Source organism: Malurus melanocephalus, unplaced genomic scaffold, assembly GCF_030028575.1.
Source record: "Malurus melanocephalus ecotype Western Australia unplaced genomic scaffold, MMel_1.1 scaffold_224, whole genome shotgun sequence".
Classification (NCBI taxonomy): Eukaryota; Metazoa; Chordata; class Aves; order Passeriformes; family Maluridae; genus Malurus; species Malurus melanocephalus.
Genome location: NW_026623456.1, coordinates 303,248 through 329,669, shown reverse-complemented (window position 1 = coordinate 329,669; position 26,422 = coordinate 303,248). Strand labels below are relative to the sequence as shown.

Below are 26,422 nucleotides of genomic sequence, written 5' to 3'. Positions count from 1 at the left end.
GCACAGGCAGTTTYGAAAGTTTCCTTCATTTTTTAACAGTCATGTTTCAAACAGAACAGGAAAATCTAGAAATTAAGAAGAAAATAGTCCAAACTAAACCAYAGGAAATGTGTTATGGAACCAAGTATTTAGCGACAACTGCCCAAAACTTCCCAACTGTATCTATTCAACTACTGAAAGCTCTTCATTTGAGAACTGTAGACATGGTGCTCAACTGAACAAATRTTCAGCTCCCCAACAAATCCAGCCAGGAACAGAAGCCCAAAGGAGGTCAAGTTCTATTTTTCTTTAWTTACACTCCAAGAGTAGCTTTCAGTGGGTAAATCACGGAATATTAAGAGTTGGAAGGGACCCATCAGATCCATCCTGTCCAAGCCCTGTCCCTGCACAGACAGCCCCGCAATTCCACCCTGTGCSCAAGAGTGTTATCCAAGCACTCCCAGAGCTTGAGGATCATTCCTGAAGATAGTAAGTTTTCTCTTCCTTCGTGCTACTGAATCTCTTGATCTTTGCAGGGCATGATAAGAGGCAGAGCAGCTTTAACGCTTCATGCTTTGCTCAGCCCACTCCCCAAACCCTGCCCAGTTTCATGACACTCATACATATTTCTCCCTTGCTCAGGCCTTACTAAGACAAAAAAAAAGCATTTTCTAAAAGACTGAAGAGAAAGAATAAAGAGAAGGCTTGAACTGCCAGACTAGAGCTCTACCTGTAACCATCCATTAATGTCAKGTGGCTCAGGACCCCTTAAGCTATTTTAAAAGCAGGTATCTGTGCTGGCCTCTGCCTCAGAACTGGTACTTTGATATTTAAAGAATAGGGTGGATTGGCTTTTACAAGTGGCAAAACAGTGGCAAACTCCATACAGGAGTCAAAAGACATTAAGGTTGACATTTCCCCAAGACAAGGGGAATTTGCTGGGAAAAACACCCCGTGAGCTCCCAACCACTATTGGAACACACAAGAAAGATGCTCATGGAAGGAGAAGACGAGACCACACTGTTGTAACACCCAGTTTGGCCACTTCTGGGTATTAACATCCTCCTTTTGACTTCCACAAGCAGCTGCATCAGTGCAAGGCATAACTGCAGGAAYAATAAATGAGAAACAGCCCCATACAGAAATGTGGCAGAGGAAAGCCCGAGGAGATAACTAAAAAGCCAGCACCTCCTGAATTTCCCTGTGCACAAAAAGGGAGCAGCAAAGCCAAAAGTGGGAAGCAGCAAAATCAAGCAAAAAAAATTATTTTTATTTTTTCCCTCTGAGTAGAGGGAGGGAGAAAAATATTCCTACAAAGTGGCATTGTAGCCCCTGAATTTTAACTCAGAGGACACTGCAAACCAGCTACAAGGCTTCCCAGTCTGGCATTCCATGTATTGCGGMAGTCCCTGCAGCAATTATTCTGCCCTTCCTGGTAATTCCAGGAGCTTCCAAAGTCAGATGCAGGCAGAACTTCCCAAAACCATGTCAGCAATGCAGGGAAGTATCACCAGTCTCATCTTTTGCAAGCAAATCACATTCTTTGTTAAACCTGAGACCCATTACAGAGGGAAGGCTGCACTGCCCAGAGAGCTGCTGAATGCAGGCACATCCTGGGAAAGCAGAATTCCAGGCTGGATGGGACTTGGAGCAACCAGGGACAGTGGAAGGTGTCCCTGTCCATAGCAGGGAATAGAGCTAGATGAGTTTTAAGGTCCCTTCCAACCCAAACCATTCCAGAATTCAAGGTTTTGTTTGGGAAGAGCCCAAGCATGACAAGAACCAAATGGCAGCAGGCAAAGGACAGAGTCAGGAGTGGTTGCTGGAGCTGGCATTAAAGCAGTTCTGGAATATTTTGCCAGAAAATTACCATCAGGATTCCAGAGTAGATGCTATCACAATTTTGAGCAGCATGAACTGAGATTTAAAAAACAAAATTATGAGGAAATAAGCAGGAACACAGCCTAGCCATGGGCTCATGGAAGCAGCAGGGAGGAGCATGTGAGAGACCACGCAAGCGGACACAGAGCCACTTCCTCCAGGAATTCCTCCTGTCACCAATCCCACAAATCCCACAGCCACTGGGCACCTTGGACCCCGGAGTCCTTCTCACAGGGCTGGATCCCAGCTGGAGTTTGGAGCAGCTCAGATACACTGCAGTCACATCTGCCCAAGGAACAACTTCCAGAGGGCCAAACTCCAGCTTCATACACCCAAAGTGTTGATGCTTTTTCATATTCCCAATCCTATGCAAGAAAACTCCAGCAACTGCAGCACTTTTCTTGCTTCAAGCAGGAAAATAAATTTCAAATAATCAGTGTATTAAACAAGTTGCTCTAAGCTTCCTTGCTTTACTCCATGTCCCAGATGATCCCAGCTGGAGCTGTACTCAGCATCCCTTAGAAATTCCCCAGCTCCAGGAGCCTGGAGAGCAGCATTTAACAGGCTTTGAAGAGGAGTTACAGTGCCACAAAGGAGGCACCCACCACAGGCACACATAGTTTCATGGAATAAAGGAAAGATAATGAAAGCAACAGTTGCCAAAATCCACAGCTCTACATTTTGACTGTTCCCAGTGTTTTGCTTTTCCCATGAAAAGTGGAATGTTTGAGTACACAACTATATTTACTCCATATTTCCCCATACAGAAGCAAATAAAAAAATACCAAACCACCAATTTTGCAGTCACATCAAATATTAAAGGATTAGGCTGGGTGAGAAGGGGTTGTGTGATTTATTTTGCTCTGCAAGCAGTAAATAACATTTATCTCTAAAATCTCAAACATTTAGAGAACACAAAATCTCACTCATTGAATTAAACAGGATTGTCATGGGAAACCTGATCAAGGTTGTTCACTAGAGAAATGTTCCATTAATCCAACAACAAAGTAAAAATATTTTAGTATTTTTAGGAGCTGCCTTAGACAAATGCTGCTGCAACCCAGAACTTCTAATAGATTTCAAGATTTTACTGAAAAGGGTTATTTAAAAGGCTGTTTTAGAGTTATTTAAGCTATTTAATAACAAGAGATCAATTTCTAAGMTCACAAAAACATCACTGAATCTTGACAGAGGTTGCTGTAACAGCATTTTTTCCCCTTTATTTTTTTWAAATAAACTGCAAACATGAATTGAGAAATTCTCTTTGTAATACAGAATATTAAATTATAGCTGCATTGTGGTGTTGGACCCACTAATGTTTCTGAAAAACTTGGCACCAGTAAGGTGCCATGTAGCCTCATTTTTATTTTCTGATCAGTCCTACCCACCCTCATTCCCTTTAGATGGTATTTACTTTGCAGTTTATGCAATTAATTAAGGGTTTTGGGGTTGAAAGCCTGAAAGCACAAGCAGCAAAATCAGGATAGCCAAGATTAGCTCTTTAGTTTGGGATCCTCTCCACATATTGTGGGTTCATTGCTCCCATTACAGGGAGCAGGTTAGAAATTCATCCATTTGGGGTGAAGCTTTTCAGGATTTTTGACCATCTCTTGGTGTTACTGAAATCAAGATTTCTTTTTCCTTAAGAACTGCATTTATCAAATACGAGAGAAGATCAGAAAAACTAGGAAGACCTTCCAGGAAATCACTGCTTTGGATTTATTTCCAGTAAATTTACATATTTTTTATTTATGTATGCACATACATGCTTTTCTCTGGGCAATGCCATTTTGATAGCTCAATGTGGCTTCAGTAATACTTACAGCTGTTCTGTTATTATTGTTAATATTATTATATTATAACTGATGCTGGCATGACTTATATAAACATATGTATATGTATTTTTATATAGCTATATACACGGATACAGATATAAAGAAAACAGCTGCTGCCAGGCTGTGCCAGCAGCTCAGTTAATCAGGATCATCTTAGTTTAAAATGAAAATACCTGACAATGYGAGGTTTTCCCAAAGAGTCATCAACCAGTTTCAGGCCAAATTATCTACTGATAGTTCCCAACTACTCTCCAAGAGTTTTCCCCAAATCCTCATCCCGGTTTAATATTCCTCCACTGTTTGTTGCATGGAATTCGTTCAGGTTTTGGCCAGGATTTGACCAAACATTTAAGTTTGTGCAATGTTTGATAGCTTTCTACCTGCACACATAAGGTATAAAATAACCTTGTTTTAATTACTCTGGTACAGTCAGAATCCGCAGTTAATTCTGCAGGATCTGGACTCAAAAATCTGTTTCCATTTATGAGGAAAAATGAAACCTTCTCGCAGAAGTGAAACTGTCTCAGGATGTGCAGGAGTCCTTCAATGACCATGGGATTATCACAAGGGATAAGATAAGAACATGAGCAAAATTACCAGAGATTGCCAAAAAGGTGGTCCTCCAATCACTGCCAGTAAATGCATGATTATTATGAAGATTTGTACTTCAGTCACATCAATTCTGATTAGGTACAAAAAGCCAAAAAAAAAGCAAAATTATTCAAAGCAATTTCAAGTCAGTTATTTGCAAGCTCAGCGGCGCAACTCTGTCATGCACAGTATAAACGCCCCAAAAGGCTGAGGAAAAGAGGAAAAACTCACCAATCATTTAGAAGGAAAAAATATATGTAGTTTTATTGTCCAAATTTGGAGCGATGTTGTAATACTTTTGTTTTACTTCACAGTGTAATAAAAGAAATCCATTTTATCAACAGGAAACTTTGGAACTCTTGACTGCCAGTGGCAGCTGCAGAAACAAATATTCAATTTAACCTTTTCCACCAAAAAAAAAAATTTAGTACAGATGATAAAATTCTAAAAAGATATTTTAATCCCTATTATATTCCCTACCCAATTTTAGTAAGAATATTCTCTGCATAGCATCTTTTCTTTGAAAAAAAACCACAAATCCCCAAAGGTTTGATGCAAAAGGAAATGATGCAGTGACAGCAAGAAGAGAAACTACTTCCAGTTCCAGCAGAGCCAGGATGTGCTGCATGAAAGAATAGGAGAAAATGGAATTTATGCCTTTGTTTTAAGGAGCATGTAGAAAACCTGCAGGTAGAAAGAGGGAAAAATGGGTGTACAAATGAATGCCAAAAATAGGAGTATAGAAAAATACAAGTGAAACAAAGAGGATGGACTTGCTGGTGTGTTTTAATACATATATTTATATATACAGGGTGTGTGTGTATATATATATATGTGGAGGGTATATGTGGGCTGTATATTATATATGTTATAAATAGGCATATACACTTTATATATCCATACATATGCATATATATGTATGTTACATATTAAAATATTATATATAACATATATATTATAAYCATATAATAGTATCTTGTCCTGAAGTGCTGTATCAAAAATATTCCTTCAAGTCTGTTGGAAACACTTCTTGTTTATCCTTATTTCCAGCTAGACAGTTCTACTGAAAAGATGCCAAATCACTTCCGGCAGACACAGGCTTTGCTGTGACACAACACTGCTTATACTGATACCACCTGCACAGGGAAGGAGCATTATGGGGTGGGCTTTTCTCTGTCTGCCTTAAAGGAGCTACGAGACCATGGAATTAATTTTGATCAGTTAATCAGCTCAGTGTTTCTCCACAGACTTGATTACATTTTGGGAGTACATTCTCTCATTTGAGGATCTCCAGTCTGACCAAAATATCTTCGTTTCAACAGCAGACCCATATGCACAAGGGAGAATTCCGAGGCTGCATCTAAATCCTATGGAGAACAATCCCTATGGCAGGGGGTGAAATGAGATCTGTGTTAAGGTCCTTCCCAACCCAACCCATTCCAAGATTTTCTGCTTTGTCAATTTTCTTTTCACTACACAAACCTGGACATGGTACACCCAGGAAATACCCTTAGGAGTCCTCCTACATTCAATCAGCTCAATAACAATCCTGCAAGGCAATTACAACTGGCTGGGGGTACAACTACCACTGAGGACATCATGTTCTAAAAAAAATGTTTCAATTCTGATACAAACAAATGGAGCTACTGAGATGCCTTCAAGGGAAAAAAAAATAAAAGAAAAGCTCAGCAGAGATACACAAGTAGCTGATTTAATGCAAATTGCTTTCTCTCAGCCCTTGGAGTCAGCACGGAAATGTGTTCGYAGTGCATTCAGCCGAGGAAGGACTGGAGCAGCTCCATTCCAGGAGCACAGTAATTTGGTTTAGCCCATTTCACTACTTCTGTCAATCACTTACAGAGTAGAAACAAACTGAGAAAGTTCACAGAAACACTGACTCATGGAGGTAACTCCAATTTATTGCTTTCCTTGGACAGGAAGCCAGGTTTCTTTTGGCTGCAGAAATGTTAATGTCCAATAATGCCCTGTGTGAAAATCCAAGTTATTCTGCCAGACAAACCTTTACACAAGGCTGAAAGCCCAATAAATCCATGGAGCAGTGCCTGCATTGAGGTTAGGGAGACAAGTTTTATCTTCACACACACGGTACAACCTTTACTCCCCTGCCCAGGGCTCTGCCCTTCCAACTCAAACAGAAACAGCATCAGGTGGCCAAGGATATTTGCTAAAAACTCCTTCCTGACTTACAGTAAGGAACTCCTATTGTAGAACAAATACAAGTCTTACTGTCAGTTCCACCTTTATATTCTGTATTTTTAATACCAAATGGCTCCTTAAGACGGAAGACAAAAACATTAAGACCTATGGATGAGAAACTGAACACCTAATGACAGCATAACTTCTTAATCCCAAGGAGGAAGAAGGGCTGGGAACATCACATGATCATTAAAACCACGGTCAGATAACTTAAAATGACAGGCTTGACATCACATGCCTGATGCTGGAATTATTCAGTGAATTATTTTTGCAGAATATCAAGACTAGACAGAAATCWAAGAATCCAGGAGTCCACAGGCAGCCCCTCAAAACTGGACTTTAAAGGGAAGATCTGGAAGCAGAAGCTGGCAGAAGTGGCACATTGCTCCTCTCTGGGTATAACCTGAATTCAAGGCAACTGCAACCACAGCATGAACCAGACACATCTATGGTGCTGCTACAGGGAGCAGTCATCCCAACTTCCATAAAATGCGACCACTTTCTTCCCCCAAAACTCACTTGCTCAGCCCCACTTTCTCCCCTGTGCCAGTACCATCTCCTGCCTTCAATGGGATCAAGAGATTGGCTTGGCTAAAAAAATCCGACTGAAAAAGAGATTTCTGACCTAATTCCCAGCACATCAGCTTTCCTGGTGGTTTTTTGTAGCCTCAGGAATGCTGGGAGCCCCAAAGACAGGGCAGGGAAGGTCTTCACAGCAGCCCCTGGAAGCTGCACAACCCAACGCTGAGCCAGTGGGACTGGGCAGCTCCAGACTGGGAAGGAATAAATGGGAACCATAGACAAGTGGATTGCTACCAGCCTTCATAACAGTCCTAAAGAGCCCCTAAAATGAAAAGTAAGTGAAAGAACGCATTACAAACCAAAGCAACAATGGTTTTGTCAAGAGACATTGAGCAAAGGAATGTGTACACTGCCCGGAAAATGCTAACATGTCAGGTGATCCAGAGGACATTCCGACACCGCAATTATTAACTTGGATTTATACACTGTTTCGAGATAAAATGAGATGGCAATCAAAAAAATACATACACTGCCTCAGTCACATTGTTTCTAAACTCTGGTAAAGCTGGCAAGCATCTAATAAAATGGGAAGGCAAAAGCAGGGCTGCAGGAAAGCGCTTGCTTAGTTTGGATGGAGACTGACCAATACCTTTGTTTTTGAAGGAATACACCCAGCTTCCCTTAGTGGCTGAGGAAGCTATTTGCAAAGCAGGGTGATAATGTTCCTGCTTAAATATGACATCATTAGTTCTGTATTTTACTCTACATCAAGTTCCATTGCACATTGAAATGACTCTTCCATGGTAAAGATTAGAGAAAATACAATTTTGGAGTAATTGAACATTTATCAAATTATAGTAGAAAAATAAGGGGGAAAAGCAGAAAATAGGGAAAAGCCTTTGATCCTGCAGACTGCCTCTTTTAATTACTATAATTACATTTAATTACACACAAGAAGGTACCATACAGAGCTGCAGGAAGGCAAAACCATTTCAAAGCAAGAAAGGATTCAGCCAGTTCAAAGATTCTATTTTCAACTTGTGTTTGTATTTATTTACTCATTTAAATACTACACTGGAAATACTAAGAAAAAATAAATGGGAAGGGCAGGCAGCATGAATTCTGCAAGAGATTCTTAAASCTACTGAACTGGGATATTTTTATTAAGTGGGTTATTTTCAGGCATCACTGGAGCCACACTTCCCCCAACCTGACAGCTTTGCTGCCTGATGTTTCCTGACAACTGAATCATGTCAGCACTGCCCAGACACTGACATTGTACACATTGTGTGAAGGATCATTATGCCCCATGAAAAGAAAAAAATGAAATAAACCCTTTTCCCAAGACATTCCCACACCACAATAGATGGACGGAAAGTTATTGTACAAGTTCAGTGGACACAAAGAATCAAGTTCCAAAAATCTCTTCTTCAAATAAACCAGGGGCCTTTTCATCTTCTACAAAATAAACAGAAGACCCTGAATTGAGGTTTAAGATCACCAGGAACATCCAGGCAAAGAACAAGAACAAAGAGCTGATCCTGACGACAGAGCAAAGAGCCCCAGACTCAATATTTAACAAGCGAAAATGCCCAGACAGAACGTCCAATGGCAAGGCTGAGAAAAACACTGAAAATAATGCTGAGAAGTACTGATTCTGCAGCAAAGTGATGTTATGGAAAAAGAATAACCAGCAGCTCTATAGAAGGCAGGGACAGGGTCAGGCAATGTCAGCACTGCACTGGGAATGAACCATGGGCTTGAAACCAGAATATCCAAGGATTTCATTCAAATAAACTCAAGGAAGCATAAAAGTTGTGAATTTTTAAATTAACATTTCAGCCCTAAATGCACAAGGCAGCAGAATTCCTGCAGTTTCCAGGGCAGCTGCAGTTCCTGTGGTGACACTGCTAYGGATTCTCCTGCACACACTGCAGTGTTTTCCTCTACTGACCCTCCATTCGCTGCTGTGACAAAATTGAACACAGATCATTTGCCACTCTTCAAACTTGAACAGTCTTCCCACATATAAGAAGATCCAGAAAACCCCAGCCTGGTTTGAACTGGAAGGCACTTCAAAGYTCAGCCCATTTCCATCTCCTGCCATGGGGAGGGACACCTTCTACAATCCCAGGTTGTTCTGGAACCCATTGAATGTAGCCTTCAACACTGCCAGGGATCCAGGGGCAGCCACAGCTTCTCTGAGCACCCTGTGCCAGGGCTTCCACACCCTCACAGGGAACAATTCTTTCCCAATATCCCATATGATCCTGCCCTCTGGCAGTAGGAAGYCATTTTCCCCCTTGTCCTGTCACTCCAGGCCTTGTCCCCAGTCCGTCTCCAGCTCTTGRAGCCCCTTTAAACACTGAAAGGGCTCAAAGGTCTCCCTGGACCCTTCTCTTCTGCAGGCTCAACATCCCCATCTCTTCCAGCCTTTCCTCATAAGAGGTTTCCATCCCGTTAATCACTTTTGTGGGCAAATATTGTCAGGAACATTTTTATTTTAACATTTTTTTCCTACAAAAGACTAAGCAGTCCCCAGCTTGAATCATCCTCAACACCATTATCTGCAATTCCTCTATAGTGTTGTGCTAAACTGTATTAAAACAGCCCAAYTCTGGTCTTTGACAAATCATCAAGGCAAAATATTTCAAAGACACATTCCATCAGCAAAGATCTGCAGGTCACACTGCAGAACTGCAGGTAGTGGCTGGGTTGGCAGGGCTGAAACTCTGGCACTTCAGGTGTTAATGTGGGGAATTAGGGACTAAACCTGTTTTGATTCCCAAAATATTTTTACTTTCCAGGTTTTTAAGCCTTCAGGTTCTTCTAAATAACTTCCCCAAAGGCTATAGGGATAATCAAACTTCATTAATAATTTAAGACTTTTTCCCCTCCTTGGTGAACATAAAACCTTCCTGCCCAGCAAAAGCAAGGTTTAGCTGTGCTGCAATAATTTGATGTTATTCACTTCACACTGTCCCAGCTCCTGTACTGTTTCCAAGACAGGGCTACATTATTGTGTTTTCTCTGCACAAATGTTTGTCACATGAAACAGCCAGAGCATGAACATGCATTTTCTGCACTTTACCCATCTGAGATGTGCAATACTGAACGAACAATCTGTTCTGTCTGACCCAAGTGTGTAAATAAGTGATTGATGCTTGTGCTGAGTGAACACCTGGAAGCAGCAGCATCTTCACTTATAAGACCAAAACTGAAGATGCCAGAAGGCATCTGAAACTACTCATGCCAGAATTTAAATAGATTTTAAAGTGTATCCTGTAATTCCGTGCCTAGATTTGGGTTAAAATTACTGTATGAGGGAACCTGCCACAGGCAACACCTGGGTTCTGTCACAGGAGCCAGAGACAAGAGCCGGAGGGACAGGACAAGGGRAAGTGGCTTCCCAATTCCAGAGGGCAAGGATAGATGGGATATTGGGAAGCAGCTCCTCCCTGTGAGGGTGGGGAGACCCTGGCACAAGGTGCACAGAGAAGCTGTGGCTGCTCCATCCCTGGCAGTGTCTAAGGCCAGGCCGGACTGGGCTTGGAGCAACCTGGGACAGTGGAAGGAGTCCCTGCCCATTGCAGGGGTGGGATGGGATGACTTTTAAAGTGCCTCTAAACCAAACCACCCTGGGATTCTGTGAAAATGCCCTGCCTGGCCCATCCCCCACACCCCACACCCCAGCTGGCTGTAAAACCAGTATCCCCAGTATCTCCTGGGATGGCAAAGGCATCCTTTCCTAAGGGGCTGCAGATGGACACCTCCAGCAGCTCCAGGTTCTCTGCACCTGCCCTTCTTTTCTCTATCCCATGGCAAACTGTCCTCATCCAGTTCAAACAATTTCCTTTCATCACCCAATCTGAGTCATTTCCACCCCACACATCACACCAGGCAGCGATTTCAGAAATCTGCTTCAGAACTATGTGACCTTATCATTTTTTCCGCCCTAAGCAACTCCTTGGCCAGAGATCTTGATAACACAGACTAAAATCCTGATAAAGCTTTTCCCTTCTCTGGTTTGCTAAATTACCATCTCCTGACACTATTTCCAGCCCTTCATAGATTATGAACAAAGTATTTTAAAAATTGTGGCACTGTTGTCATCTGACTCCCTTCAGAGGTGCCATGGGTCAATGGAGACACGTCGGGATTTACCAGATTACTGATGATGCTGCATCTAAAGCAGAGCTGGTAACTCATTTTACTAAACAACCTCCTGAAACCAGAGATTTCGCTGAGCTACTACATGAAAAAAAAAAACAAAAAAAAATTAGAAAATAATTAGCATCTAATTATTTTAGATAGATCTTATTATTTTACATAGTCTTTATAAACCAACCACCAAAAAAATAACCTCGCTTTTATTTAACATCTGATACACTTCTAAGAAAGAGATCAAAAAGCTATTCTCATACSCTCAAATACTTCAAGAAAAAGTTCAGGCAAAAAATTCATTAATAATAATCATAATATATGAGATATTTTAAGGAATCCAACTCACTTTTAATAATAACATTTTATTGGGAGGGGAACTCACCCACATACAATGTATTAACAAAACAAAACAAAGAAAAAGAGGTGAAATAAGGAAGAGAAAGTCCTTTCTAAGGGTAGCAAACCAGAGGGGAGAAGGATTTATTTAGCACAGACATAAGGAAAAGCATTTTAAAAATAAAGACAAGCAGGAAAGGAAGTTACTTCTTCATGAAGCTACAAGCACAGGGATCAAGTGGCACAGCTCAAACCACACATTTTTAACCACTAACCGGTGACTTTTTAAGTTATTACACAAAACACAATTCCCTGGAAGAGCCAAGAATTTTATTTTTTTTTTGGTGGAAAGGTATTGAAATGGCAGCAACAAAAGAAGTTTCTTTAAAAAGTTGTTCCAACAACATTATTCTACACCCACACTTAGAGCTGGTTCCACAGCCCAGCTTGGCTTTTAGGTGAAGCCAAAACTGATCAACAAAAAGAAAAGTTTAAGTCAATCTTTTGCTGAACAGGCAGGTTTTTCTCCCGTTTCAAGTAAAATGTGATGCTTCTAAAAAAATTTGTTCCTAGTTAAATCAAATTTTTCCTGCTCATTCAAACGTTTTTCCTCCTTGTGTTAAATATGAAAGCAGTGGTGAAATCCCTCAGAGAAGATGCTTTTCAAACAGCAGTGCATGACAAAGGTGCTGCCCTGCTCAGTCCATGCTGCCAGGTTAAGGCTTTACCGTGTAATTCCAGAACCAGGGCCCCAGCACTCCCGTGAGGAGCTGGATTGCTACTGTGCAGAGCATGGACTCTGTCACATCAAATCTATGCGAGGGAGAAAAACAGTTCAGAACAGAACATTCTCCTGAGCACTCCTCTGAAGGGGGGCTATTCAAACATCTTCAGTCAGGGTAAAGGAAAAAATCCAGGGTTGGGATGACTCAAAGGGCAGGTCAGGGAAGGGATTAACAACCACAAAGCCCAGGTTTATCAATGACTTAACAAAACCATTCTAACCTGCATATTATTTTAGACATTTAAATCTTCATTCAGAGCTTCTGCAATTTACAGTTTTACTGCATCAGTTCAACACATGAAGAACAATCATTGGTGTGTGCATGAGGGAATAAAAGAAATTCCTTGCTCAGAGTCACAGTAAATAAAATCCATAACCACGCATAATTCAGGAGTCTCATCTCCTGACCCTATGCTCGTGTCTCCAAATGACATCAAATATATGAATTCTTTAGCTGAAGATGCTCCTGCATATTTTAGTGGAGCAGAAATACAGATTGTATTTCAGTTTGACACCTCTGAGGGAAATGAAGAAGTTCTACCTCCCTCCTCACACAGCTCCTTGGCAAATAATGCTCCAAGAAGAGAGCTCTGGACCCCTGCTCAGGGGTAATCACACTCCATTCTGTATATATTTATTTTTCACCCCTGACAGAAAGGGATGAAAAAATAGGCTGTAGCAAACAGAGCCACAAAAACCACTCTTTCTCCTAATACAGTGCTATAAATATGCATTTTACCATTACAAAGATTTTAAAATGGGATAAATCTTAAAAAAATAAAAATAAAAAAACAAAAACACAAACCATCTAGTTTAAAAAGAAATTAGTTCAGCAGCAGCAGGTTCAGCCAGGACAGAGCTTCTGTTTATTGCTGTGCTTATGAGAGTATGCTGCAACAGACACCCACCATGCCACAGGATTAAAAATGGGCAGCACCCCACTGCCAGGGCTCAGGTGCAGCGATGATGTGCAGACCCCAGGCCTGAGAAGAGGGGCCACTGAAGTTCAGCATGGTAAACATTTTCAGTTTAATTATCACAGCACATAAGGCAGTAAATAGCTGGGAGAGGAAACGGTATTTTAAGGAATACAGGAAGAGAAAGCACCATGTCCAAACAGCACAGCTACTTTGGTGCTTCAAGACAGCTGCAGTTTCTATTCCTTTTTTCCTATGTTATTTTAGGTGGTATTTGTAATTCAGACATGAATCCGTTTTTTAAACATCATCTGGAAAGTTTAAGAGGGGGCATCAACCTCAGCATGTGCTTCACTTCACAGAGATGCTGGCACTGACAATCAATGTGCCTGTTCTGCTGGGAGCCGTGTCAGGCTGCTGAGCCTGGAGCCAATTAACACACAGGGGATTAATGCTGCATCCAGAACATTCCCTTGTCAGTGCTAATTTACTGAGTGTATTCCATGGACAATTCTTGAAAGATCCTGTTTGACTAAACAAGTCATTAGACAATTCAAGAGCCACCAGTGGCTCAGAGACAGCTGCAGTCAGTCCCTTCCTCGAGCTAACAGGGAATTCAAACTGAATTCAAATGGAGAGATTTCCTGAGAAATGATCCAGCAACAACAGGAAACAGACACTTACACTGGAGAAGGCTCTGAAATCAAGTCAATCACTACCATTACAGCTGATCTAATACAGATTTTTAAGACCATGTGAAACTATGGGGGAGGTTTATGTACCATCCTCCTCTTCCACTCCAATACACAGAACTCTGTGAAAAGGTCCCAAATCACAGCAGACAATACTCCTCCCTCAACAGAAAACAGAAGTTACAGGGCTGGAAAACTCACAGGGATCCAACTACCAGTTAATGCTCTGGTCTGAAAAATGATGATTCTTCCATCTGTCTTGTCCATGTCTACTGAGCGTGCAAGTGGGATTACGCAGGCTGGGCAATGAACTGGGAATCTGAGCAGGAGACAAAGGACTGTTTTCTTAAGGGAACCATAGCAGCAAGAAAAGAATGTCCAACATCACAACACAAGAAAGAAACACTGAGAGTCACATGCTAGAAGTGCAAATGCTTAATTATAAAGTTATGAGAGTTTTATCCTAATTCATTCCAATCCAGCAACTTCACTGGGATACAATGAAATACAATAGCATGAATAAAGCAAACTGTACAGAAAAAAATAATTAAAAATGAACCATATGTCCCTTTTCTTATTATAATACACCTCCAATATGTAAATTTTTCTTTTTGCTGCTCACTGACGTAAATAGAAGTTGCACAGGTCAGGTACTAGCCATGTGTGTGTTATATAGTAGTTCATTATTTCACAGAGCTGTGAGAACTCCAATGATTTCTCAGAGCAATGAAGAGTAGCATCTCCACACATGACCAGTGGGATYGTGGCTGAAAATACTGTTAAGGGACGTGGGGGAGGGAAGAGGAGAAGGAGGTGGACCACCTCCCCCACACACACACCTTTTCCATGAGCCCTCAGCAACTGCACAGGTTTCTGCAATGTTGCCAGAGCAATGAGGGAGCAGGAGGTGCAGGCTACCAGCACCAAACTTCATATCCACGACAAAGACATTTCAACTGCTTGCAAGCACAGAGAACACAACACCCGCTGACATCAACGGAGGCTCTACTGGGCCTCAGACTCTCCTCTGGAAACAACCTGGGTGTAAAAGTTCTCCAATAAGTGTTGAAAAAACTCCTAAAATGGAAAGTTTTAAACCCTGGAATCAYGGAGATTATTGCCTTATCTTGGAGATCCCGAGGCTGTTCCCAGGAGCAAGAACTCAATGTGCTAAACTCTGACTTGGAAGATTTCCATCCCTGTATTTCAGTTTTTGGTGGGAGTTGTCTATCCAAGACAACATACCAACTTCTCTTCTGCTGAAGCTGAAGGTTGGTTCACCGGCTTTCTGAAATCCAGCCTCATTTCCTCATCTCTCCTTTGGACTTCAGCGGCAGGAGTGGTGAGAAGTCTCAGGTGAACCAAACCATTATCCTACTGGCTCTGGGGCTTGTACAGCTGCTACAGAGTCACTGAGCAGGAATTTTCCCCAAAATTCTCCAATGATCCTCAAGAAAGGCTGTTTTGTTCAGCAGCCTGAATTATTTTGCTTTCTCTGGGGATTATAATTCAAACAGCAAAGTAACCATTTTTAACTTCTCAGTTTTATGAAAGCTGGTAAAAACTGATTCTTCTTCTCATATGTATGATACACCTTTGTGAAACCTCCTTGGACTGATTTCCATCTCATTGTCTCTATATTTACACATATATACACAGCTATAATTCCTATCATCACCAACTTTCTGTATTTCTATAAGAAAAGGTTGGAATGAACCAGATAACGCAGTAACTTGTAGGAGAAATGCTGGAGACCATGGTACAGCAGCACCCTCCTGTTGCTGGATGGACTCATGAGTGTTCAGTGCCCACTCAGTTTTTCAAATACGATTCAGCACCTCCAGCACTTCCAGCATGAACAAGTGCACCAGGACTTTGCCTGAGCAGTTTGTGTCTCATGTCTCTCGAAAAAACACCTAGGCTGGACAAGGGGAAACGGCTTCCCACTGCCAGAGAGCAGGGATAGATGGGATATTGGGAAGAAATTTCTCCCTATGAGAGTGGGGAGGCCCTGGCACAGGGTTCCTAGAGAAGCTGYGGTTGCCCCATCTCTGGAAGTGTCCAAGGCCAGGCTGGATGGGATTTGGAGCAACCTGGGATAGTGGAAGGTGTCCCTACACATGGCAGGGGGTGGAACTGGATGAGTTCAAGGCCCCTTCCCACTCAAACAATTCCATGATTCTGTGATTCTGAGCTGTGCTGCAGAATGCAGCTCTGACAGGGATGAATGGCTCCAATCCCCTGGACTCAGCCCCTGCACTCAGGCTGTGTCCTGACCTTGTGCAGCTGGGAACACCCTGAGCTGGCACACACTTCTCCTTCTGCACCTCCTGCAGGGAGCAGGAGCACTACTGAATCCAAGTGGGATAACACTGGATTAGGAAGAATCAGGTGATCACACCTGGACTCCAGGTAACAAGAAGAAAATCCTTCCAGGATTTGTGCCCCATATTCCCTAATGATCTGAAGTATCAGATCTGCTTCCACAAGGAAATATGGAAGTCCATTTGGGCTTGCCAGTTTGATTTTTGAGATGTGCAAGAAAAGAATCTCTATGTCCAAAGCAGAGGTGCTCCTGTGATGGCACAGCTGCCCCAATACACGACTCAGCTCATTCTGTGCTGCAGCACAGCAAATCCACAACCCAGACAAACCAGTTTCCGTGCTGGAAACCAGGTCAGGAGAACAAAGTCATTATTTGGGCTGTTTCAATAGTAAGTGGCTCTCTGCCATACAAAACCACCTTTTTCTTCTTCCAGTTTACTGTGTTTTCCTGTTCTTCCACAAGATCATTCCCAGATCAGCTGTTTAAGTAAAACTCTTGCATTTAACTCTACCCCTGCTGCCTCTGCACTGCTCACATCATCAGAGTAACTTTTGTGGAGCCTGCCCTACTTGCCTTGAGACGCTTCCTGCTTCCTCCTGGGGAATTTTTAAGCAATACTGACCTCTAGCTATTTATTTGAGCTGTTCATTCAACACCAGCTGCTTTGTGAAGAGTGCAGTGGTTGCCAGAATGTAATGGAATTATGTGATCATTTGAAGATAGAGACAGATCACAGAACCTTATCAACTCAACTCATTATTCTAAATCCTGGACTAACACACAGACCCCACCACAAGAAAAGGGGCTTATGGTTGATTTTTAGTATTTTTTTCTGTACAGTTTACTTTATTCATGCCATTGTGTTTTTGTCAGGGGAAAGACAAAGAACCTGCAGAGCTGACAGAATCAGTAACTGGACAAATCTAACTGAACAAAAGTCTCTCCTCCACCTGCACAATTCTGTAGGAATCTTGTGGAATAGACCCCATATTCCCTTCTCCCTCAGGGAACTGATCCTGCTTTGCAGAGTCTGACACACCTCTGCTCAGTTTCAAGGACTTGCCAAGGCTCGTGCAGTGACACCAGTGAGAATCATACAATTATTCAAGGCTGGAAAAGCCCTACAGGATCGAGTTCAACCTGTGCCCGATGCCCACCTTGACACTCAGACCAGAGCACTGAGTGCCACATCCAGGCACTCCTTGGACACCTCCAGGGATGGGGACTCCATCACTTCCATGGGCAGCCACTGCCAAGGCCTGACCACCCTTTCCAGGAAGAAATTTCTCCTGATGTCCAGCCTGAACCTTCCCTGGTACAACTTGAGACTGTTTCCTCTTGTTCTGTCCCATTTTCCCTGAGAGCAGAGCCTGATCCACCCCCAACTGCCCCCTCCTGTCAGGGAGTTGTGCAGAGCCAGAAGGTCCCCCCTGAGCCTCCTTTTCTCCAGGATAAGCACACTCAGTTGCTCCTGGTGCTCCAGCCACTTCCCCATACACAAACCACAYGCTGTTCCACAAGCACACGTTTTGTTTGACACACTAATTTTCCTGGTTTTCTCAAGACAGACTTTTTCAGCATGCCAGGCTGGCCCAATAATTGAACATTTCAGGCCTATGTGGAAGGAGTGAAATATAGTCTCTCCCTATTGCATCCTCTGCTCTTCTCCGAGCCATTTCTCATTTGATTTTTGAGTTCTCTCTGCACTGAAATACAATTTCCAGTACATACCACCGAGTAAGTGATAACCAACAGTGTATGCCCTCTTCTGCTGCTTTGGAACTAAGGCAAGTAAAAACAGTCACATTCCCTGAAACATCAGTACTACACCCTCTCKCTGAGAATTTTTGACAATCACTACATGAGATACGCAGACAGGAAAAAGCTCCTGAGCACAAGGAACTTTCTGGCTCCTTTCCACAGCTGTCTCTGATCCCACTTATTCAGGATGAAGGACACCTAAGCCTGTGTGCTCCAGCAAACCTGAAAGGGTTGATAGATCAGTGAAACAAAAGCTTCATTAAAAAATAGTGTCAAACAGTGAGAATCTGTTAACTGGATAAATAATCTCATGGTTTTTGCCATCAAAATGAACATCATCTTATGACAGTCTATTAACCTTGTGACACAGGGCAAAGGAAGGAACAAATGTGTTTACTACACAGAGCTGTGTTATCTAAATTAATGAAACACATTTAGATGTTCATTGCTTGCTCTGAATTAGCTACATATTGATGGATCATCACATTCTTATAATATAAGGCCAGGCAGAAAAAAACTAATTTGCTGAAAAACAACTCCAAAATACAGACTCCTCACAGAAGTCCCAGTGAACACCACCACTGACCCAAACACTTCTCTGCAGCACAACAGCAATTTGGGGGGTTGATACTTTTATCTGTAAAGTCAAGCACATGCCAAAGTTGGAATTTTGTGTTCTTTGATCAATAACCAAAAATCTTTCATTATTAGGGCATTGTAAAGTTCAAAGGGAGCTAAAAACATGCAGACCTTTGGTACAGCAGAAAATGAGATGCCTGAAACAGGAAAATATTTGAGCCACATGTCTTATTTTAAAGACTTAAGTACCAGAATAGGATAGTTTCAATCAATCTGCTTTAGTGTAGTCAGATTTGGAACAAAAGTCTAGACTTCCTTCTTTTCTTCCTCCAACAGGCATTGAAAATTTTTCCAACATCTTAAATTTTTGAGCAGAAACACAGAAGTTTCTCAAGAGCATATGCATTATCAAAACAGTATCCTGCCAATAAAAGGTGTCATATACAAGAGGCCCATAGTTTTAGCAGTATCTGGGTACCTATAGACCAGCAATTATAGATCATAAATAAGTCTATTATGCATTTGTATGTAGTTGTTGTAGAATTGTTTCAAAATCCCACAAATAGCAAATTACAGTTTCCAGATGCAAAAAAAAAACCAACTGCAGTGTATTTATTTGAAATATATTAGTTAACTCTATGAATGCAAACACAGAATACATTCTCAACATAGAATACATTTATTTCCCCATTAAGGTTAGAGAATCCCACAGCTCACCAAGTCCTCGGGTTTCATCTCCCACCCACCCTCACCCAGCAGGAAACAGGATTTCAGCTCTTGACCTTCCTGGCATTGTAATTTTGGTTCCATTATTGACAGAACCACGACCTGCACTAACCAAAAGGGATTTAGAACTTAAAATTGGAGGCACAATGGCAATTAATACAGTATATCTTTAAGAGTTATGGTTAATATTAATGACCAGCTACACATCACAATCAAGCAGTATCAAGACAGAGTTTAATGAATGCTAAAGCCAGACTGCCACCATCTGACCAAAGCATTCCAGTCTTGGGATAAAACAGCAGGTACTTTCCATTACTTAGCTTTCCATTACTTCGATTACATAGCTTTACATCACATCAAAAGCTCTAATTAACTAACAGGGTAAAAGGACATTTTACCACTCTTAACACAAGCTAAGGGACATTCAATATTAATTACAGATCCAACAGCTGCCACAAGCTCTAAGTGCATCTCTACGGACATAGACAATTTGCTACTGCTCCCACACAAGGTGCTGCACTGCACCCACACAAAGTGCAATTCAGAAGAACAGGTGCCTTTCCCTTTCTCTCAGCCAGGTACTTACATGCCGAAGCGCAGTGTCCCCGAGACGTAAGTCTGCCAGTGCGCGCAGTAAAACATGAATGTCCCAGCAAAACAACAAAAGAACATCCAGTCAGGGTTGGTGCCCAGCTGCACAGCAATACAAGTTCCCAAAACCACAAAGACTGCAGGAGAAAATCAGTCACAGAGTGAAAAGGGTGGATGTGTGTAAGGATCCTCACCAGAAGCAAACCTAACAACAGGGCCCATAGGAGGGACAGTAGGAAGGTTATCCTGGCGTAGTTATTTCACAGTCATAAGAGATTAACACTTCCACTGGAAAAAATACAGGCTGTACAATATAGATTTCAATCCACCTCAGTTATTAGAAGTCTTAAACATTGAGGGTCTCTAAGTCTCCTACATTTTTATTCCCCTTGATGCCTAAGTCCATTAGGGACTTCAGTGATTTCTGCAGCTGCAGCCTGCAGCAAGTTTTGGGGTTTTCTCCTGCATTTGCTGGACATTGTTCCCCATTTTCTGATGCCATTAAGAAAATGCAAGGTCTGGATCCATTCAGGATCCATAACATATCTATGCTCTCCCCTCCACCCTTTCCATACACAACTTTGATAAAGAATTCATAAAATTTGAAGCATAAGAGCTTTAGAATTTAAGGAACCCAAAGCACTTCATCAGGAGTTAGATTCGATGATTTTATGGGACACTTCCAGCTCAGGATATTCTACAATTTTACTTTTTTTTTTTTGCAATGGGGTTAAATTTCAGACTGGCTCAATGAACTCCACCTACCCAGGAACCGATCTGGACCATCAGTTCTTCTAATCTTAAACTCTGACTTGCAGGATCTTACTAGTTAGGCTTAGACCTGTCTTGATGTAGCTCTATACCGAGTCAATATGATAAAATATAGCAGAGCATTCTGACAACTTCTTGCTGAAAGTATTTTAAAATACTGCTAAAGCATCACAGAGAAGTGCTGGCTCAGGTTGAATTAGTCACATGCTTAGTTTCGTTTTCAGTGTAATACAAGAGTAGACATTCAGCTGATCCAGACTACTGTCTATGGAAAAAAGGTGACTTTCTTGGCTGAAAGTGATACATTCAGCACTATCAGTTGTCCTTTTTTCAGTAAAGAAGCTTTTTTGTTGTACTGCAGATTTGATCCCTGAAATAGAGTAATTTAATCCTCTTACTTCAATTAAAAATTACAACAATACCTGTGGAGAGTGAATCACAGCCATGATCAAAAAGCTCTCCTAACGGAGTGCTGCTATTTGTCCTTCTTGCTTGTTTTCCATCTATAGCATCCAGGGACTGGTAGATGAAAAGGCCACAAGCACAAGCAATGTATGCCCAGGGAGGAGCCTAGGAGAAAAAGACAATCACAATAAGGTTAAAAAAAATAATTAAAAAAAAGAAAGCCTGCAGCTGAGCTGTCCCACTGCCTGACACAGCAGTTTTCCCTGTGCACACACGTCCTCCTCACCCCAGGACCTTTCACCAGCTGGTCCTTGCAAGGACAGGCAGAATGGGTTGTGACATGTGGAATGTAAATAAGCCACTGGCAGATTAATAGCTACAGCCACTGCTTTAAAGCAGGAAGCTGCACTGTACATCTGTAAAATTGTAATACTACAGTTGCAAAGTGGTGCACAACAAAATCCTTCCACAATACATGCAAGTTATCCCAGTGATTTCAGAAATTCGAGAACTTTTAGCCCCCACCTGTGTCAAGAACACTGAGCTCATCATCAGCCCTCTACTACTCATCTGTTGAGAACTGTCAGTGCCAGGGCCCAGACTTTGAGTCCAAGAATATTTCCAGAGCTCTGCAGTACAGCCTCTCCATCATCAGCTGCTCCCTCCAGTACAAGGCACCAGCAATTTTCCCAAATCTACATTAAGAACACTTAATAGTCATGTTGTAGATAGCAATTTTTACTTCAATAGAAACACAAACAACGCCAAAGCCTTGCTAGAGCAAAGACTACAATCCAAACTTTTTAACGTTTTTTGAASCATAAATCCTTGAGGATATAAAAGCCAAAGAGTTGCCATTACTCCACCTCATTTTATACATCCATAAATCAGATATTATTGGCTATTTGGCAATCTTCACATATGACACACTTTACAGAAGTGAGCATTTATGAGCAGCTTTATTTTACAGACCACACCAATAAAATCCAAATACAGCTTAATCAAGCTGACCTGCCTCTCTATAAAGCCCTGGAGTCCAGCTGGTTTTGGCCAACACAACCATGACTCACACTGTAGCACATCAACTTAAATGTATTTCCTTCTACAGCTTGCATTGGCGCTGCATTTACCAAAACAGTTCATTCTGCCCCAAAAGCTGGCATTGTGCTCTGCTTTCAGCAGTGTCTGTAAAAACAGCACAAGGAGAGAAGGGGGAAATATGTCATCCAAGAGCAGAGCACATTTAGCCAAGGTTCTGATGCCACACAATTCCATTCCATTTTTATCACTCATGTACAGATTTTATCTGCCACAGTGAAGTTAAACTGCATCACCCTGAAGATTTCTCTATAAACTTTAAAATCAGTCTGCTGGCTCTCCCTTCTTAAAAGCTCCTTTCATTAGCAGTGTAGGTGTTTCCACTTAGACCTATTTATATCCAAGTAAGATTTCACAGCTCTCTCTCTCTATCCAGATAATTTTTCCAATTTTTTTTTTTTAAACTCAGGTACCATTCCATCAGTCAGCACTTTGCTAGCTGGATCCTCCCAGCTAAGCAGGAAGTATTTGCATCTCCTTTTCTCTCTGGCCCTGAGCAACAGCTCTGCCCTGGCTGCACCTTTCAGCAACAGGAAGGGATGAGTCACTCTTGAAAAAAAAAAAGCAGAACTAAGGCTGAGCTACGAGGAGGAGAAAATTTACATCAGAAATCAATAGTGCCTTGTAGGGAGAGGAGGAGAAATTCTGTTCCTGGAGTTTCAAAGCCCATTTGCTTTCCCAGACAGCTCCTTGACGCTTAAATAGCACCTCCCTGGTCACTCTATGGCATGTGACAAATCAGATCAAGCCAAAAGCTGCCTCAGCACTAAGTTATTTTTCAGTTCAAGTGAGGAGAAAATCTCATTCACCTCCCACAAAGTACTTCACAAACTGTTAAACTCCCAACAGTGCTTTAATACAACAGCCTGCAGCTAACTCTGACTTTCTGATGCTCTGAGCGCAGCTTCCTGGGGACTTGAAGCTTAGTTACCAACCAGAATAAAACTGTTCTCTAAATTTTAAATTCTGCTCCAGTTCAGTGACCCAAACCAGCTCTGGGTTCCTGAGAGCTGAAGTCTCTCTATCAAATCCGATTTCAGAACCTGAGTCTCCAGGTAACCCTGCTCAGGAGTAAACACAAGTTAAACAAACCCACACCACAATGCCACAGCCTGGAAAATGAAGGAGCTACTCCAAGTATTCCCTGCTCAAACTGAATAGACCCTGTTTATCTTACACCTTCCAAATTCCACAGGTTATTGTGAAACAACCTATTTCAACAGATTTCTAGGAGAGGCAAACATCCCTTTCCCATGTCATACGTGGAGCAGGGATGCAGTGTTGACTGTCCCAACCTACATGGGGTTTTGAATCTGGTGGGGAACAAACTGTGTCCTGCTGGATTCCCAACCCCAGCTGGGAGACTTGGTTAGGAAGGAGTCCAGATATTTTAAAAGCTGTAACTCTTGAGAATTCCCCAGCTATTTGGTGTGTAACATATTTCTATACCACACAACTCCCGTTCTCAGTGCACACACATAAAAGCAGCTTTTAAGATTCAACATTCAAGTGAAAACTTTTCCACTGCACAGAAATGAAAGTCTTCAAGTGCCTTATGAGGTAGCTGGTGACAGAAAGAAGTTGAAATGCCTCAAAAAGACTTTTGTACCCCTGAAACCAGGTTAAAACAGCTCTGCTCATGGCAGGTCAGGAGCTTTCAGTGCATTCAGAACAAATACTGATTTTTATCCGGCCTCCTCACAGTACAGCCACAGCTCAGGAACACAACTCCATGTCCCCACAGCTCCACCACTCTGTGCCAAAGTCCTGAGTGAGCTGCCCGGCCATAGAACCTGCTGGGGCCCAGGAGGGTGTCCTGTGGCTCTCTAAGCTGGATTTGGTCATGCCAGCCTTGATGTCTCAAGCAGCACCACTCTGTAGCTCAGCCCCTTGGCTCTGGTACAGCCCCAGCGTGTCCAACCTACCCTGCTCATGTGGCAACTCCGATCCTTGAACTAAGGGAGAGTCACCCTGTCCTAGGCACAGAAAGTAAACAGGCAACAACTCCTCCTGCCACACAGGCCAGGCACCTGTAGAGCCACTGCTCTAACTCCCGGCTGGGCTGAGCTTTGTGCAGCAGGTCCCTCACAGCTGTGTTGGTATCAGACCCTGCTCCACATAGGTGTGCTGGCCCCAGGAACTGCTGTCTCGCCCCAACAACCACACATGCTCTCTCTGCATGCCAGCATCACAGAGAGGCACAAACATTTATACAGAACAGTTTACAAGGACAAGGACTGCAGGCTGAACAGCAAGAATCAGCTCTCTCCAAAGCAAGAATCCACCCAAAACCAGTGACAGCAACCACAACAAAGACTGTAAGGGGCCCATAACTCACCTGTTCTGTAGCTGTTGGGCAGTAACATACTAATAGAAGAGTTGTAAATATATTTATTAACAGTCCAATGATGGTGATCAGGTTGGGGGCAATCCAGGCTGGAACTCTTCCAACTAACCATTCCCAGTAGCCCTGCATGAGGGGTTCAAGCAGGGACCGTCCGGCACTCTGGTATTTGTGCTCTTCTAACCGTTTGAGCTGGTGCTTGGACAGGGGTGGCGTGGGCAACTGCACCAGTTTGCTGAGCACGCAGGCGGCGGCGGGGCCGTGGCCGCAGCCTGCAGGGCCCTCCAGGTGCGACTCCCCACATCGCCTCTTGATGCTCCGGTGCCCACTCATGGGTTGGGTGGCCTAGGAATTGTCTTGGGCAGGCAGCAGCTGGGCCGGAGAACCATAAGATTCTGCAACATAAAGGGCAGAGACAAACCTGAGCACACAAACGAGATTTTAGGATATCCGAAGTTTGCAGGCACTGCCCTAAGGAACATTTCATTTGCTATCGGCAAAGCAAGCTGATTTTATAAGATTACTCCCTTGAAAGAGGGAGTTATTTGAAGAAATGCTGAAGGAACAACAAGAAATTAGTGTTCCCAATGCAGGTATAAAACCCTGCAGGCACCAGCTGAAATTCCACCAGCAGCAGAAGCTCCCACCACAGCGGTGAGCTGTGTTACAGACTGGGGCATAGCCAGCCACCCACCATAGGTGAGCAGGTGACACCACTCAGGTTATCAACTGACAGCACAAAAAACTGTACCAATACTAAAAAGTCTTAAGTTAAATTGGTTTGGAGCAGCTTTGTCTCCGTGGTGACGCTGAACCACCTAGAAACAGTTCTGCACATTTTTTTTTCAGATTTAAGTTCCTTATTTCAGTTTTGCTGCAGCTTTTTAACTCTTCAAATTTAACCCAGCTCATTGTCTGTTCAACTTTCAAGATATGCAAGAAACATGCAGGAGCTGGAGAGCTTTAGCTGGTCAGAGTTAGCATGAGACAGCTAGAAAAGAAAACAGAGGGTCAGGAACAAGCTTTTCCAGCACAAACAAGGACTCCCACAGTGTTCCATCTTCCCTGAAAGCAGGTGACCAGCCAGATCTAAGTCCCCACAGGAAGTAGGGGAGAAGCAATAGAGAAAGGAGACTAAAAATTAGAGTTTGCTACTTCTCTGTAGGAGACAACTAGGGAAAAGAGAGAAGAAAACCTGGTTGAAATCTAGCAAATAAAGTAGAGAAGGAAAGAAGACAGAGAGCTTTAACGCCATCTGCACTGCATAGGTAGAGAAAATAGGCTGTGCAAGCCAAAGGTCACCACTGCTTAAGAGCAGGTGCTCTCAGTTCCACTCTCCACACCCTCAGCAAGGCAAATTCCAGCAGTGAAAAGCCACCTCAGGCAGCCCCGTCAGAGGGAGGAGAGGAGAAAGCAGCAGGGCCTCGGCTGTGTTCGATAAGCTCGGGAGGAAACAGAGCTGCACCTCTCCAATCGCCAGGAGACCGGACTTAGCCACCGCGGACGTCCCTGTGGGTGTTGCCCTGGATGACCAGAAAAATGAGTACCCGTGCAGAAAACTGAGCTTTACGCTCATCCTGAGGGGATGAGCTGGGGAAAAACAGCCCAGGAGCGCCTCGTCTTCCAAAACAAATCCCCGGCCTGGCTGCCGCGGGACTCCCTCCGGGCCTGACAAACACCCGGCCGGGAAGGAGCACAGGGCACCCCCGTCTCCGCTGACGCTTCGCCCCCGCTTGCGCCGTAGCCCGGGTCCCCCGGACCCCGGCCCAGCCCGAGCATGGGCCCAGCCCCACCTCGGGGCCCTCCCCGCTCACCCACGCGTCTCCCGCGCCCTCAGAGCCTCCATGCAGCCGGGGGGACCCGCGCAGACCCCGCCGCGCCGGGCCCGGGCCACCGGTAACAT

At 43.0% G+C, this 26,422-nt stretch overlaps 1 protein-coding gene across 4 annotated transcripts in view; it reads right to left on the bottom strand.

Moving 5' to 3' along the window:
- CEPT1 (choline/ethanolamine phosphotransferase 1) overlaps window positions 1-26,422 on the bottom strand; it is a 31,886-nt gene that overhangs the window by 5,378 nt on the left and 86 nt on the right. The window contains exons 1-5 of one of the 4 annotated variants that reach the window (XM_057374436.1): window positions 26,334-26,419; window positions 24,514-24,914; window positions 21,095-21,242; window positions 19,897-20,038; window positions 4,293-4,377 (exon numbers count right to left, since the gene is read on the bottom strand). In XM_057374436.1, the coding sequence (XP_057230419.1) occupies window positions 4,293-4,377; window positions 19,897-20,038; window positions 21,095-21,242; window positions 24,514-24,852 (714 nt within the window). In that variant the 5' untranslated portion in view covers window positions 24,853-24,914; window positions 26,334-26,419. Of the gene's footprint in view, window positions 1-4,292; window positions 4,378-12,253; window positions 12,339-19,896; window positions 20,039-21,094; window positions 21,243-24,513; window positions 24,915-25,984; window positions 26,213-26,333; window positions 26,420-26,422 lie in introns of those variants that run through there. The other 3 variants (XM_057374437.1, XM_057374435.1, XM_057374434.1) reach the window with 3 other exon arrangements.